General features: G+C 47.2%; 1 protein-coding gene across 2 annotated transcripts in view; it reads right to left on the reverse strand.

Annotated features, from left to right (window-relative positions):
• wnt3 (wingless-type MMTV integration site family, member 3) overlaps nt 1–13,550 on the reverse strand; it is a 19,119-nt gene continuing 5,569 nt past the window's right edge. Inside the window, exons 1-4 of one of the 2 annotated variants that reach the window (XM_040135229.1) lie at nt 6,216–6,357; nt 5,236–5,274; nt 3,029–3,294; nt 1–525 (exon numbers count right to left, since the gene is read on the reverse strand). In XM_040135229.1, the coding sequence (XP_039991163.1) occupies nt 46–525; nt 3,029–3,294; nt 5,236–5,274; nt 6,216–6,342 (912 nt within the window). In that variant the 5' untranslated portion in view covers nt 6,343–6,357 and the 3' untranslated portion in view covers nt 1–45. Of the gene's footprint in view, nt 526–3,028; nt 3,295–5,235; nt 5,275–6,215; nt 6,458–13,550 lie in introns of those variants that run through there. The other variant, XM_040135227.1, reaches the window with a different exon arrangement.

Genomic DNA, 13,550 nt, shown 5'->3' on the forward strand with positions numbered 1-13,550 from the left:
CACTTGTAGTCCAAAAGTCAGTTTGCCTGAGAGCGCAGGCCCCTCTCACTTGCACGTGTGCACGTCGTAGACGCGCACACACTCCTGGCAGCTGACGTAGCAGCACCAGTGGAAGATGCAGTGACACTTCTCCTTGCGTTTCTCAGTCCGGGTGTTGTGGCCGCGGCCGCAGCACAGCAGGTCGCAGCCCTCGATGCCGTGCGACGACACGTTGCAGACTCGGTCGCGTGTCCCAAAGGAGCCTGTCTCTGGGTTGGGCTCGCAGAAATTGGGCGAGCCCTCGTAGTAGACCAGGTCCCGCTCGGTGGGGTGCTTGAAGAAGGCGTACTTGACTCGCAGCGTCTCCACCCAGCCTCGCGACTCACGGTGCTTCTCCACCACCATCTCCGAGGCGCTGTCGTACTTGTCCTTCAGGTAGTCGCCCAGCATGCGGAAGTCCGGTTGCGCCCACCAACACGTCTTCACCTCGCAGCTTCCTGACAGGCCGTGACATTTACAGCGCAGGTGCATGTGGTCGAGGATGGTCTGAGAAACACAGAAGACACATGTTGACCTCGTAGGAGTATCTAAACCAACACCGGTTCTAACTTTACCCGCTTCAACGCCTCCCCGTGTTGAATACAAGCATATGCAACATGGTAAAATACCTTCTGGCCCTTGGCCCAACGTCTCTATCCCAAAGAGAATCGGCCTCCGTGCTGATTGGTACGACTCCTACACTAAAACACAGCTATTTACCAATCCGGCAGGCATCCGATTTGATCGCCTTCTTTCCAGATGCCTTTAAGCAGTACTTCGTTAAAAATCTCCCCAGCTTGTGGGGCTTTGGGAGGCGGCCCTGAAACCTGCTCCATCACTTTGGATTGACAGCAGTTACAACGGATTTTTATTAGTGATCCAGAGTCACAGCAGAAAAACATCAAAATGTCCATAGAGACGTCTCAAACTTCTCAAACGGATCCATATGTTCATTATGCTCCAAACACTTTCTAGTGGCGGAGCCTCGGAGCTGTGAGTTGGCAAGTTTTTTTTTGTGTTTTTTTTTGTTATGTCTTTCAGTCACCACTACAATCCACTTTTAGCTGCTGTGAATCTGAGCCGAGTCCAGCCGCCATCCCCTGGGAACAAACAAGCTGCCGCATTTCCAGCGCGACAGACAAAGAGGTACCCTCAGAGCATTTGATGCGCGAAAGGTGCATTTTGGGTGGAGTATTCCTCTAAAGTGTAATCAACTAAAATGTGCTGGTATTAATTTGATGACTGACTCAGCGCTTAGTCAAGTCAGTCACCACCAAAACATGATCCGATGGAATTTTTATGGTTAGAAATTTACAGGAAATTCAGTAATGCAGACTAACAAAACCACTGAAGACTCACAGAGCCGGCCAAGAAAAACAATGTGCCACTGGCTGCAATTTATTTAAGTGTCACGCAGCTGCGAAGTACAGAGGGTCTGAGCTGCTGCTAATTCCCTCTGAAGTCCCTGGCTCACATCGTGAGTGTGTCGCCGCGGGGCATATTTTACCTTTGTGTTTTGATTTTTGTTGTGCTTTAATTCAACGGCTATATTTAGCTGCAGAATTCCCCCAGCTGGGGCGGAAGGCAGGTGGCTGTGGCACCTCTGGGTGAGGAGGGGGAGAGCGTGCACGTGTGTGTGTGTGTGTGTGTGTGTGTGGGGGTTGGCTGATGGACTAGTGACATCACACTGTGAGCCTGTCATGCCAACATCAAGTCCCGGGGGGCCCTCGGGGCTAAATAATGGAGCGTGAGAGGGCCAGGTGGAGAGGAGAGGAGCCTCCTGACAGTGCTGCCGTTCAGTTAGCTCCTGTGGTCTCTCTGACTGCTCCTGTGTGCTCAGATCAAAGAGCCGTCTTGTTGCCGTGTGGTCCCCCCATTTGCCCCTCAGCGAGCAGCCGGGGAGTTTTCTCCCAGCGGTGACAGCAGCCAGTGATGTTTTAAGTCAGGGCTGATTTCCCTCTTTTTCCCCCCGCTGCTCACTCGGCTTATCGGACTGTCAGGGAATTTTGTCATTGGGATGCAGGGTGTGGGGGCAAGGCAGGCGGGAGGGTGTTCCCGAGATCGGGTGCTCGTTTTCGGGTGGAAGCCCAGAAATGTGCGGACACGTACAAACACCAAATCCCTACCCGTCGCATGAACAATAATGCCCCCTGGATAAATCCGTTCTCCCTGCGAAACACTCATTGTCATTCACCGTTGTTTACGGCATCCTGCTTTTACGCTTTCACCTTCTGCTATCATGTATAGCAGAAGGCGTGCTGAGGCGGTCTAACTAATGTGGTTTACAGTAGCACAGCGCCGTGGAGCACTACCACCTGACTGTACAAAATGTACTCCACAATGCAGCCGCCGTTTATCAGCCCGTTAAAGATACATCTTGTAACCATTAAACAGCCGCTGTCACATCGGTTTAGTCTGGTGGTATTCAATATGTACACTGTCTGGCCAAAAGTACGTGGACTCCCCTGTCCGCCTCTGTGTCAAGGCTTGTGCTGGCCCACTCGGTTCCAGTGAAGTGAAATCTTAATGCTGCAGCTTACAACGATACTTAGGACAATAGTGTGCTTCCAACTTTGTGGCAACAGTTTTAATGGGCAGCCTTTCCTGTCTCACCATGACAGTGCTCCTCTGCACAGAGCCAGGGCCTTAAAGAACTGGTTTTCCCCTGTTTGGTGTGGACGAAGTTCACAGACCTGCGCAGGGCCCTGACCTCATCCTACACCTCGGGGATGAACTGGAACAGCGACGGAAAGCCAGACCGTATCGACTACATCAGTGGCCGACCTCAGTAATCATCTTGTGGCTTTCCTCGAGACTTTGGAAGGTCTTCCCAGAAGAGTTGAGGCTGTTATAGCGGCAGATTACTACCCACGGTTTTGGAATGAGATGTTCGACAGTCACATATGAGTTTAACGTTCAGATGTCTACATAGTTTTGGCCATGTACTGTATATTAATATGGAACACAGAACCCTAGCGGCATGTCCTCAAATGTGTCTAAATCTGTTTACCGTGCGTCCTGCCTCGTTGTTGTGCCGGTTCATTGCCGAGCGAGCGTCTGGACGGTTCTCTCTGGCGTCGGCGAACTCTCTGGACACCAGCACCCCGAACTCTGCATCCTCGCTGCAGCCGCCCCACTTCCAGCCCTCCCCCGGAGGCCCCTTGTGGTGGGAGTCGCAGCCGCACATGGTGGACGTGCCCTCGGCGCAGGAGCGCGTCACTGCGAACGCGACGCCTGCCGAGGCTATAGCGTGGACGAACGCTGACTCTCTGGTTGCTGAGAGAGACGGGTGGAGACGGAGAGAAGGAGAGAGAGATAGGGAGCGTGTCAGTCTTGTGTTCAACATGGACAGGGCAATCTGCACTGCTGCCAACACCCAGACGGAGGCTTTGAAAGGGACACGTCTAGGCGGTAACCTTTTAACTCAACATCTGATCTTTGAGAGGGCACATTTATGTAAAAACCAAGAAGCCTGTAGGAAAACTCTCTCTATTTATTTTACAGTGTGGAAAAATGGTTCACAGTAAGATATGACCGCAACATGTGATCATCATCAGCGATGAGGAAGCACATACGACATGAAGGAGCCTAAAAGCAGAGTCCCTGCAGTGACATCAGCCCATTGTAGTTGTGTCAGGAGGCCCTAACGCTCAGTGGGATCTCAGTGACCTCCTGTCATCCCTGAGGTGTGCTGCTTTGCATCTGGATAGTGTTTCAGGAATGTTGTCGCCCCCCCACCCCACCTCATACCCGTCCCCGTTCAGAGCCCAAGGCCTTCTGGTGAAACCTAGCAGTGTGTCGGCCTGTTCCTTTTTCCACACAAAGGGGATGAAGTTACACATCCTTTGAAGGCAGCAGCTTATTATGTAACCAGACACCATTGTTTCACAATCACAGCACACTTACCGTGGCTCACCCATTACACTCTATTAGCCCACTAGCTCTGTTACAGACATACAAAAGACACACACACACACACACACACACACACACACACACACACACACACAGGTACGGGGAGGTGTCCTTAAGCAGTGGCCCGACTTCTCAAGAGCATCAAGTGGCCTCAGCTTCTGATGTGCACAACTGCGTGATCTGAGTTTTGAAATTTGCATGAACACAACCAGAGAATTAAAGTAGTATTTTGCAGACCACAGTGGCCGCTAAAGCCAGAAATTCCTCAGCAATCCCCCTGCCAAAGAGGCTTTCAAGACCCAATCAGACCACTTTACAAACCACAGACAAAATTTACTAATGTTTGGCTGGAGGCTAGTCATATTTTCCCACCCTCGATGTGATTGCCAGTAAAGTTACAAAAACAAAAGTACCTTTTCATGTTAGGTTTTTGCCTATAGGGCCACACAAGTCAATATTTGTGCTGCTTTATTAACAACACTAAAGCTTAATTTTTTATCTTTTTTTTAATCTATATTTCCTACGTTTCTGAGTGTACGCGCACTAATAATTGTACAGGGTGAAAGCTCAGACGGATCGTCTGATGTGGTCTTTGTTGTGAAAATGTAATGCAGATACTGAAACGCTGTAAATCATAACTATGTTCTGTGATACTTTAAATATCATGATACGACCTGAAGACGCCCATATGTTGACCGATCTGTTATTTGTAGATATATGTTATTAAATAGTGTGTGTGGCTATAAATTTATTTTCGCCGTTCATTCCTCGTAAAGTGACACCGTTTTCGTCTGAGTCCCCAGCGAACCTTTCGCACGATTGCATGACACACAGTCCTCAGGTTGGGCATCCCTGCTCGCCCTGGCAAGCCAAGCTGGGCCCTCCACAACATGGGCCTGTGAGCCCTGGGCCCCTGGAGCTCTGGCTGTTAGCCAAGGCTAGCGCTGCTCCTGCTACCTGCTGGGCCCATCAATCCGCCTTTGTTTCCCTTGTGTCACACTGTATTATCCACACAAAGGGCCCAGCGACTCGCGCCCCCACAGCCCCGCTCTGCCCGGAGCTGGCATTCCCCAAACTCCCTAACTCCCTCCCCTCTCCCTCCAGCCACCCCTCCGCCAACACCCTGAGCTGAAATCCCATACACCACCACCCACCACAGGACCCCCCGCCCCCCCCACTTCCTCCAGGCATCCACCAACAGCACCACCATGGCCAACGCAGAGCTTACAGTGGCTGGGGCTGGTGGTTGGTGGCTCTCCCGTCTCTAACTCGAGCACTTCCATTCATCATTCCCAAAGTGACACGCTCTCCTCTTCCTTCCCTCCTTCCTTTCTTCCTTTACTTCCCTATCCCAAAGTGCACACCCGGCCTAGGTTGGGAGAGATCCCCTTTCAGCCTTTTTTCATGACAGAGTCAAAAGGGCGTGTGAATGGGGTGTCCGTGGGAGCTGGACTGTGTGAGGCGCGCACTGGTCTTCATGCACAGTAGGGGTTGAGCGGAGCCCCCCGGCCCTTTTCTATTGCCTGTAATCTCATTTGGCCTCCCCTCTCCCTTTTATTTGACTGAGGAGCTTGGACTGCTCACACTGCCCATTTCTGCCCAGATTCCTTCCCCTCTGACACACAGGGTAATTCATTTCCAATCAGCAGCCGCACTCACAACTTCTACCTTTATAATTAGGGAGAGCGAGGCCTAAAGTAGGACACCTGCGCCTATTGTTTCCCACTGTCAGGTTTAGTGGGATAGTTAAAGGACAATTAGTATTCTGCGTGTGAAGCACCTGATGGATGTCTCCAGTATATCAGCCGTGCTTGTCAGGTTTTGTTGATAGATTTACCACGCTGACCCTCTTTCATGTATGAGAGTGTAAACACGGCTGGGAAAACCGAAAAGAAGCCTCTGACTCCGAAGACAAATGTGATATTGAAGGTAAAGATGGATGGACGCTGAATAATGTGTCGGTGCTTGTACCTGCACTCATTTCTCACTGCAGCCAGGAAAGGTGTATATTATTGTAATTGCCCTAGTTAGTCAGCAAAAGCCCAGGGTACAGGCAGTGCTAAAGCCTTAGGGTGGAGAACTGGTAAACACTACGTTTTGTAACAGCTTGCAATAGCCTCAGCTATAAGACCTACTTTTTACAGTTGGGTGTCGTTTGCCACGGACCATTTGGATCATAATTTATTCTACGCATTAAGCCCTAGATATAGATGTACATCGTTACAAAATACAGCAATAAACTTTCTTATTCTTGTACTTTTACACGTAAAAAAAAAATCTACCTTTATCTAACACAGGGCCAAAGATGGCGAGGTTGTCCTTGATGGTGGTACAGTTCCATCGGCGACCCCTAAACTGGTGCTGGCATTCCTGGATCCCCAGCTTGACACCTTCGGCAACGCTGGGCATGATCTCTATGTAGTTGCGACAGAAGCGCAGCTGCTTGGGCACCAGGCCGGGGATGGAGCCGCAGAGGATGGGTTGGGAGCCCAGGGACGAGTACTGCTGCCCAAGCGCCAGGGACCTGTGACACACAGAGAGGGAAAGCACCATTGAGTGAGGCCTGCCGGGCACAAACGACATCTGCGGTAAGCACGCTAGGGGACTGGGAGTAAAAAGAATTGCAAGGTGATCAAAGGTACCAGAACATTTCTCCCATGTTCTCATTCCCTGCCCGCAATATGTTTTGTTTTTTCTTTTTCTTTGTACCGATCAAAATCAAATTCAAAACTCGATCAATCGAGAACCATCAAACACTGAAAGTTGGCATTGAAAGTCTGGTCAGATTTATTCGCTATTTTGCATATTCTTTAATCAGATGTTAATTTTAGGATGTTTTATGTAAACAAAGTTCTTGGAAGGATTATTGTATTTAGACAACACGTAACATTGTGGCCTATTTTGTTAAATGTAGAGAAACTTATAAATTCCTTAAAGTAAGGTATCAAAAAGGTATCACATACAAGCTCGGTTTTGTATCTCTTCATTTCGTGTCGGCCCTAGTGCTTTTACAAGTTTAAAGAATGTGGGAATTGAAACTGCTTGCCTCACAGTACAAGTCTGTGCCCTCCCTGAACTCAACCCCACAATAGCAATGATGGTGACCTGCCAGGGAGGCCTCCGTGAAAGGCAACCTGCTCTACAAGAGGGGCCGCTTCTGTATTCATTAATCTCGGGTTTTACTGTAAGCGTAGCTCTGTGACAATACAGTGATTCATACTCGAGTGTTTTATTGACTTATCTGCTCAGTGTAGTTTATACTAAGAGCTCCTGTTTATTTTGTCTCCTTTTTTTTTTTCCACCGGGAGACGGAGGCTAATATGCCCACTTCAGGGCAGGGATACAAGCTATTAGTACTGACTTTTCAAAGTCTTCCCGCTTGTTAGCATACACAGATCTACTGATCGAACAGATAACACACAAGAACCTGTCTGCTTTGTTTGGAAAAAGCCCCTCCATCCAATTTCAAATATATGAGAGCACCTGCCTTTGCAGTTCCATCATTAATTTGTGGTTTTCCTCGGGAGTTGATGTTTCAAGAACGACAAGCAAATTCAGCTGAGCTTGCTGGTGATGGACAAAAATGGCACATCTAAAGCTACGTGCCTCACCAGAAGGCTCGTGCAGATGTGCCTAAACAGCGATTAATCACCACAACGAGACAGCCAAGATCAGCCTGTGATGCCAGAACCCATTATAGTTTCATTCAAGTAATTAATTTTAATTGCCTTCAATTACTCTGGAAATAAAAGAGAGAAACATGTTTTCCATGCCCAAGTTTTAACATGCTTTTCGTGATGACAAGCTTAAACAAAACAGTACGGTTTCTTCCAGAAGCTCAAGCATTACTGTAGGATAACGGACTCAAGTTTCTTGTTAATTATTTCTGAGCCTGCAGTGTATCAGCTGAAGAAGCCTACATGTTTCAGTACAGGTCTGGAGAATGCTCTACAGTAGACGTGGGTGATTCAAGTGTTTCACCGGGGTTAGGGATGTGAAGATGTGCCGCCGATTCACAGCTCCAAGGGAGGCGCTTCACCAGTGTCGAGCAGATTCCAGCACTTGGCTGAGTCTGGGTGGACAACGTGGCGCTGGAGGCCATGAGAGGATCACGGAGGAACAATTGACGCTGATCAGATCAGAGCACCACTCAGGATGACCTCAGGACTCCCGCAGGGCGCAACCCAATCATAGCAGCCACTGACTCTGACAGATGAGTGCAGTGCAGTGCCCCACCCCGACACAAAAGTCAAGCCATTGAAGTCAAAAAAATCCCCCCTTGGACAGGTTCACAGCTCTTGTGCGCTTTTGCTTTCTACTTACGGCTGCCACCAAAACCCTGCCCCCACATCCCAACACCCCTCTCCCCTTCCATACACCGCTTTTTGATCCCAGGTGAGCATTGTTACAGCAGGCTCCCAGGTATCAAGGTTTGCCAGTGGGGCTTACGCACTGAGACGTGAGGCTGAGCTGTTTTGCTTTTGCAGCTGGTCATATACAGGAATACAGGATGATCATATAATCGGCTGTGAGCCGCCTGTGTTTGAATAAGAAGCCGATCAAAGATGGCACAGTTACACTACTATGCACAAGGGATATAAGTATCTTCTCTATCATATACAACGTAATAATTCAAACATAAAATGCTGTTTTTCCCAATTCGAGGTTCCCATGCAGAGTTAGTAATTTGATAGAGCTCATCTGTCTCATTCATGTTCTTGAGTTTACCCAAGCAAAGACAGCCACATTAGCTCATCTGCCAGTCCCAACCCCACCAAAATCATTGAGTTCAAGTGTTGCTGACTTCACTCTGTCTGGTGACTGAGTGACTAAGGACCTTAATTACACTGTCTGCTAGTTTTGGTTACTGCCCATTCATCTCTCAGTCATGGGATGGACCGGAGCGAATGACGCCGTGCACAGAGCTTGGATTTGCACTCCGGTGTGACATGTTCCCCGATAACGTCAGTCAAATAAGTCCAAAGAAAATCCCTCCTGCTCGAATGAGACATATCTGCATTTAGACTGCTCTGCCAACCTTTGCCACATTTCAGGTTCCATTCAGGACAGCTAAACCGCTTGCCCACAACTCCGAGATACTGGTTTAGCAGTATTTCTAATGGAATCAATTTGCTAACCGCATAGCACTATGTGGTAGCCATAGCATGTTTAGACTACAGGCTGTGGATCTGCCAGCCTATTTATCTTTGTTTGCAAAGGATGTGCATCATTTGATCCATGTGGACAGATGAGATGAAAGGGATGTTTTTTTGGCTAGGTGCTAATGAAAGTCTTAACCCTCAGGGGTTATGAGGCGTATCGTGCAAACAGACACACACGCAGACGCACGCATGTAGACCACATGTGTGCCACGCTGATCCTGGCTGCTTTGCCTCACTTCTTGGAAGCCACAAGCAACGTGTCTCAACCGAGTGAGGGAGCAGCAGCCGACGCAGAAACCTCCACAGAGGCAGAATGCCGGGGGAATCTGCTGCAGGGGACGAGACAAGCAGCAGAGCAGCAGCGAACTGCAGGGCTTGGCAGGTGCATGCCCAGGCAGGTCTGTACGGGGCCTCTACTGGCCTGGGGGGGGGGGTTATGGCTTGGTTGGGGGTTTTCTCAGTATCTAAACTGGGCTGATGGGCTACTAGAAACCACAGAAATGAAGCAGAGGAAACAAAGGGATTCCACCACACACCTTGCTAAAGAGTGGATATCCACACAATCAAGACTATAACACTGTCAACCTCTGGGTTCACTCTATTGCATCTTGGTATTATTTTGTCTCTGAGCAAGCTCAGCTGGAGTCAAGGGGGGGAGTCAAGGAATCTTGTACTGTCAGAAATATGTTGCAGCTGCTATTGTGGGAGGTCCGCACTACAGGGGTCAGTGTGTAGCACATGTCTGGGCACGGATGAGCTTTCTTTGTGTGACAGCCTCCTATGTCCAGAGGCACAAAAAAGTACCAGGTGACCCTCTGAACCTGTTGAGCAGAACATGACATCTGACCCCGCCGCCTTTAGCCTGATGGCCTACAGTTTGAAGTTCACGACCAGGGTCTACATGCAAGTATCAAAGAACAGGAGTGCCGATCTCCAGTCTGTTTGCACTAATTAATCAAATAGGAGGTCATTATGATCTGGTGCCTGCTCATACTCGATCAAACATGACTTTGATATAGCTCATCAGGGTTGCTGCTTATCCTCAAGAGAGGAGAGCAGAATAAATCCATTTGACGACTGCTATTCGCGGCAGGCTCCGGGCATTGTTTTGGGTCCTCGCCCTGACCTTCGCGTAATACATTTTGGATACTGAAAAACTAGCTTAAATTGCGTAAGCATAATGTGGCTTGAGACCTCCAGATGAGCATGCGCAATACAGATGGTCCGGCAGCAAAAACGACTCGAAGTTACATTGTACCTGTGATGGTCAAAGGAAGTTTTTATATTAGTTTAAGGAATAACTTCATGCATTTTAATTTTCATAACCATAAAAAGTTTATTTGTAGCTTAGCCTCACTGTGTGTTGAGAGTTAGGTAAGGCTTAGCTCGCTGCTTCCGATGTTTAATGTTAGCTAAGTGACGTATTAAATGTAAAAACGATGATGAATGCTACATGTCAGCTGGGGTAAAGAATGTCATTAATCATTCCACCTTTTTCATGTAGTCAGAGAATAGTCGCATTAGTTTAACAAGGGTTATTTTTCCAGTTGCTTTACAACCTAATAAGGGTGTTTTGTGTTGTCGTATTCCACCAAGCAGGTCATTAACTAAGTAGCTAGGCTTTGCAGTGACGTCAACCGCTCTTTGCGCCCATCACTGCTGGCAAACAAAGACTCAATTTTCTCAAGAAATGGCTTCTTAATGTGAGTAATGATAAATAATAAATAACATTTTGTTTTTCAGTTCAGGTTAGCCAGCGCGAGAAGCGGTATCGGTCCGTATTACCTTTGTTCCACCAGTGAAAGTTCTGCATTTAAAAATCAAAAGCACATATCAGCACCATTGTAGCTAAGGCTATCGAAAGCTAAAGGAGTCATTATGCAGGTAAAGTGGTCCCTGTTATTGTTATATTAAAGTCACAGCCTATTACTACAACTGGATTGTTATTATTGATGTAGTATTAACATGAGGCATTTTAATTTTGAAGCTGATAGAAGCGGAGCTAATTTTAACGTCTTCAAATTGGCTACCAAGGTACACACACGGGCTACATAGGTAGTTAAATCGGAAAAAAAAATTCATACTTTACAAGCTCACCATATATTCTGTGGGCAAAATTGTAACCTGCAAAGTAGGGTTAAGGCTAATATACCGGCAACTACATTCTGTTGTTAGTATATTAGCTAGCTTGCTAAAACGTATGCAGTCAAATACAACAGTGCTGCAATAAATCCTTTAACCTTCATGAAGGTTGTAATCATTTTCTGTTGAAACTGTTCTGGAGAGGTATTGATTGTGCTGAATTTTACAGTGCTGTTAGTGTATACTGTATTATATCGTTAACTGAGATGTGTTTCCGATACTGTCCGCTCAATTAGCATCGGTGAGGAGAGACTAAATATTAGAAACACATTGTTCGTATAATGCAATACCAGTACCCTAAAATGTAAGCTACTGAGGTTAGGTGTTTACTTTAGAGCACTGGTTTTCTGCTGAAATCATCCTCCTTGAGCACTGGTCAGAAAAGACACGCATTGCAATATGTTTTGTGTTCGTCATGTCTGGATTGACTGAGTTAAGTTTTTAGCAGTTTGTAGTTCAGTACAAACTGGAATGTTGAAGCGGCGAACAAAGTACGAGAGTGAAGCAGAAAGGAAAAGAGGGATAATAAGGCCTGTCACAATCCATCCCTCTACACATTATTCCTTAGGCACTGTTCGCAGACTCATGGAAACCTGCGTACATGTGGGGAGGCAGAGTCAACCACATGGTTGTGTTGCTACTTGTAAGTTCCTACTTCCAACGAGGTTATCACTTGTGATAGCAAGAGGTGGACGACTTGTCCGTGATGCCCATGCTGTGCAGACATTTTAACAGCCTTTGTTCTGTGCCGCGCTCGCACCCCTTTTGCAGAACATGCTGAAAACTGCTACACATTTAGTGATGTATGCAATTTTCCATTTCGTTTAATCACAAGCTGCGGCATTCTCCAGGCTATTGCTGTCAGGTCAAGTGGAGAGGTAGGGCTGATGATGTATTAAACTACACCTCATATGTGGAAGGCCACAATTAGGGTTGGATTTTGATGGTGTCACTTTGGATCAGTTTCCAAGTTAGTAAAATTCCTGGATTTTTCCAGCTCTGATTCTAATGAATCGCTTATCAATTATTTTATCTCCTCTCTTTCAATTCTATTAGCAAAAAGCAATATACAAAACATTTAGGTTAACTCTTAAATATGAACTTAATCACCATTTTTTTTTTTACTTGTAATGGTTTAAAGCTACAGATAGATACAGTCAACAGGGAGTTTGAAAGGATTTGACCTTCACAAACAAATCTGATAAAATGCTACCGCGTTCCCAATGCATTTGCCCATTGTGATTATTGACGGTGGATGCCAGTTGTTCTAACCCATGTCTGAACAAGTTAACTTATTTCATTAAATAGAAATTAATAATCTTACGTTATGCTGAGTTTGTGCCTGAAGCGCTATGTACCAAGTGTGTTCTGTCACTTCTTCTGTGAGAGCCAGGCTCCTGGAAAGGCATCTGCAGTAAGACACTGAGAATAGTGTTTGCGTTAAACTCTAATCTACCTCTAATTCACCTCTATATGTTGACGCCGCAGCTCAACTTGTCAGAATTGCCTGGAGGACATCATGTTGCTAAATGAGGCCCTAGCAGAGAAGTCAGAGACGTGCACGGAAAACATTGCCATCAGAATCTCATTTGTAAATCCCACAACAGAGTCTGCAGAGAGATAAAGACGCTTGAAAGAGAGTAAGTGGGCCAAGGAAAGTTGCCGGCTTTGCCCGAGGATGGGACTTTTCCTGGTGGAGGCTGGAATGCAAAGCTCCTGTCTGTGTTTTGTTGTCTTCTCCTTTTCTTTGGCACACTTTTGATTTGTAGTCCAACAGCTCCTGGCTGATCAGATAAAAAATGACAGGACCCCTGAAAAATGTTCCAACCTGTTCTTTCTTTCTACCTCCTTTGCCTCCCCTCCTCTCCCCTCTCTCTGCAGACTGTTGCAGGGAGTGTGGAGTTGGGACAAGGAGCCCCTGCAGTCACAAATATGGAGACGTGATGAGGGAAACTGAACAGGGTATAAACTTGTAAACCTGCCTGTCAGGGAGTGAACGAGAGCTGCAGAAGCTCTGCACAGAAGTGCACCGGAGAATACGAGGCACTGACAAATGCATGTCAGACTGGAAGCTTGGTGTCTTGGTCTGCCCGTAGGTGGACACAACAGAGTCTGAGCTGTTGTCTTGAAAGGACAGAGCTTGTTTGAATGGGAGTCTTGAGGGACTGTGAATGAACCACAAACTCAAACACTGCATTGTTCCCTGACACTGCTCATTAGTGGCTGCTTGTTGGCACTGCTGCTTGAATTCTCAGCAGTAATGCATCCTATGCAAATCATAACTCGTAATGGATTGTCTGGAATCTTCCATTG

Source organism: Xiphias gladius, chromosome 9, assembly GCF_016859285.1.
Source record: "Xiphias gladius isolate SHS-SW01 ecotype Sanya breed wild chromosome 9, ASM1685928v1, whole genome shotgun sequence".
Classification (NCBI taxonomy): Eukaryota; Metazoa; Chordata; class Actinopteri; order Istiophoriformes; family Xiphiidae; genus Xiphias; species Xiphias gladius.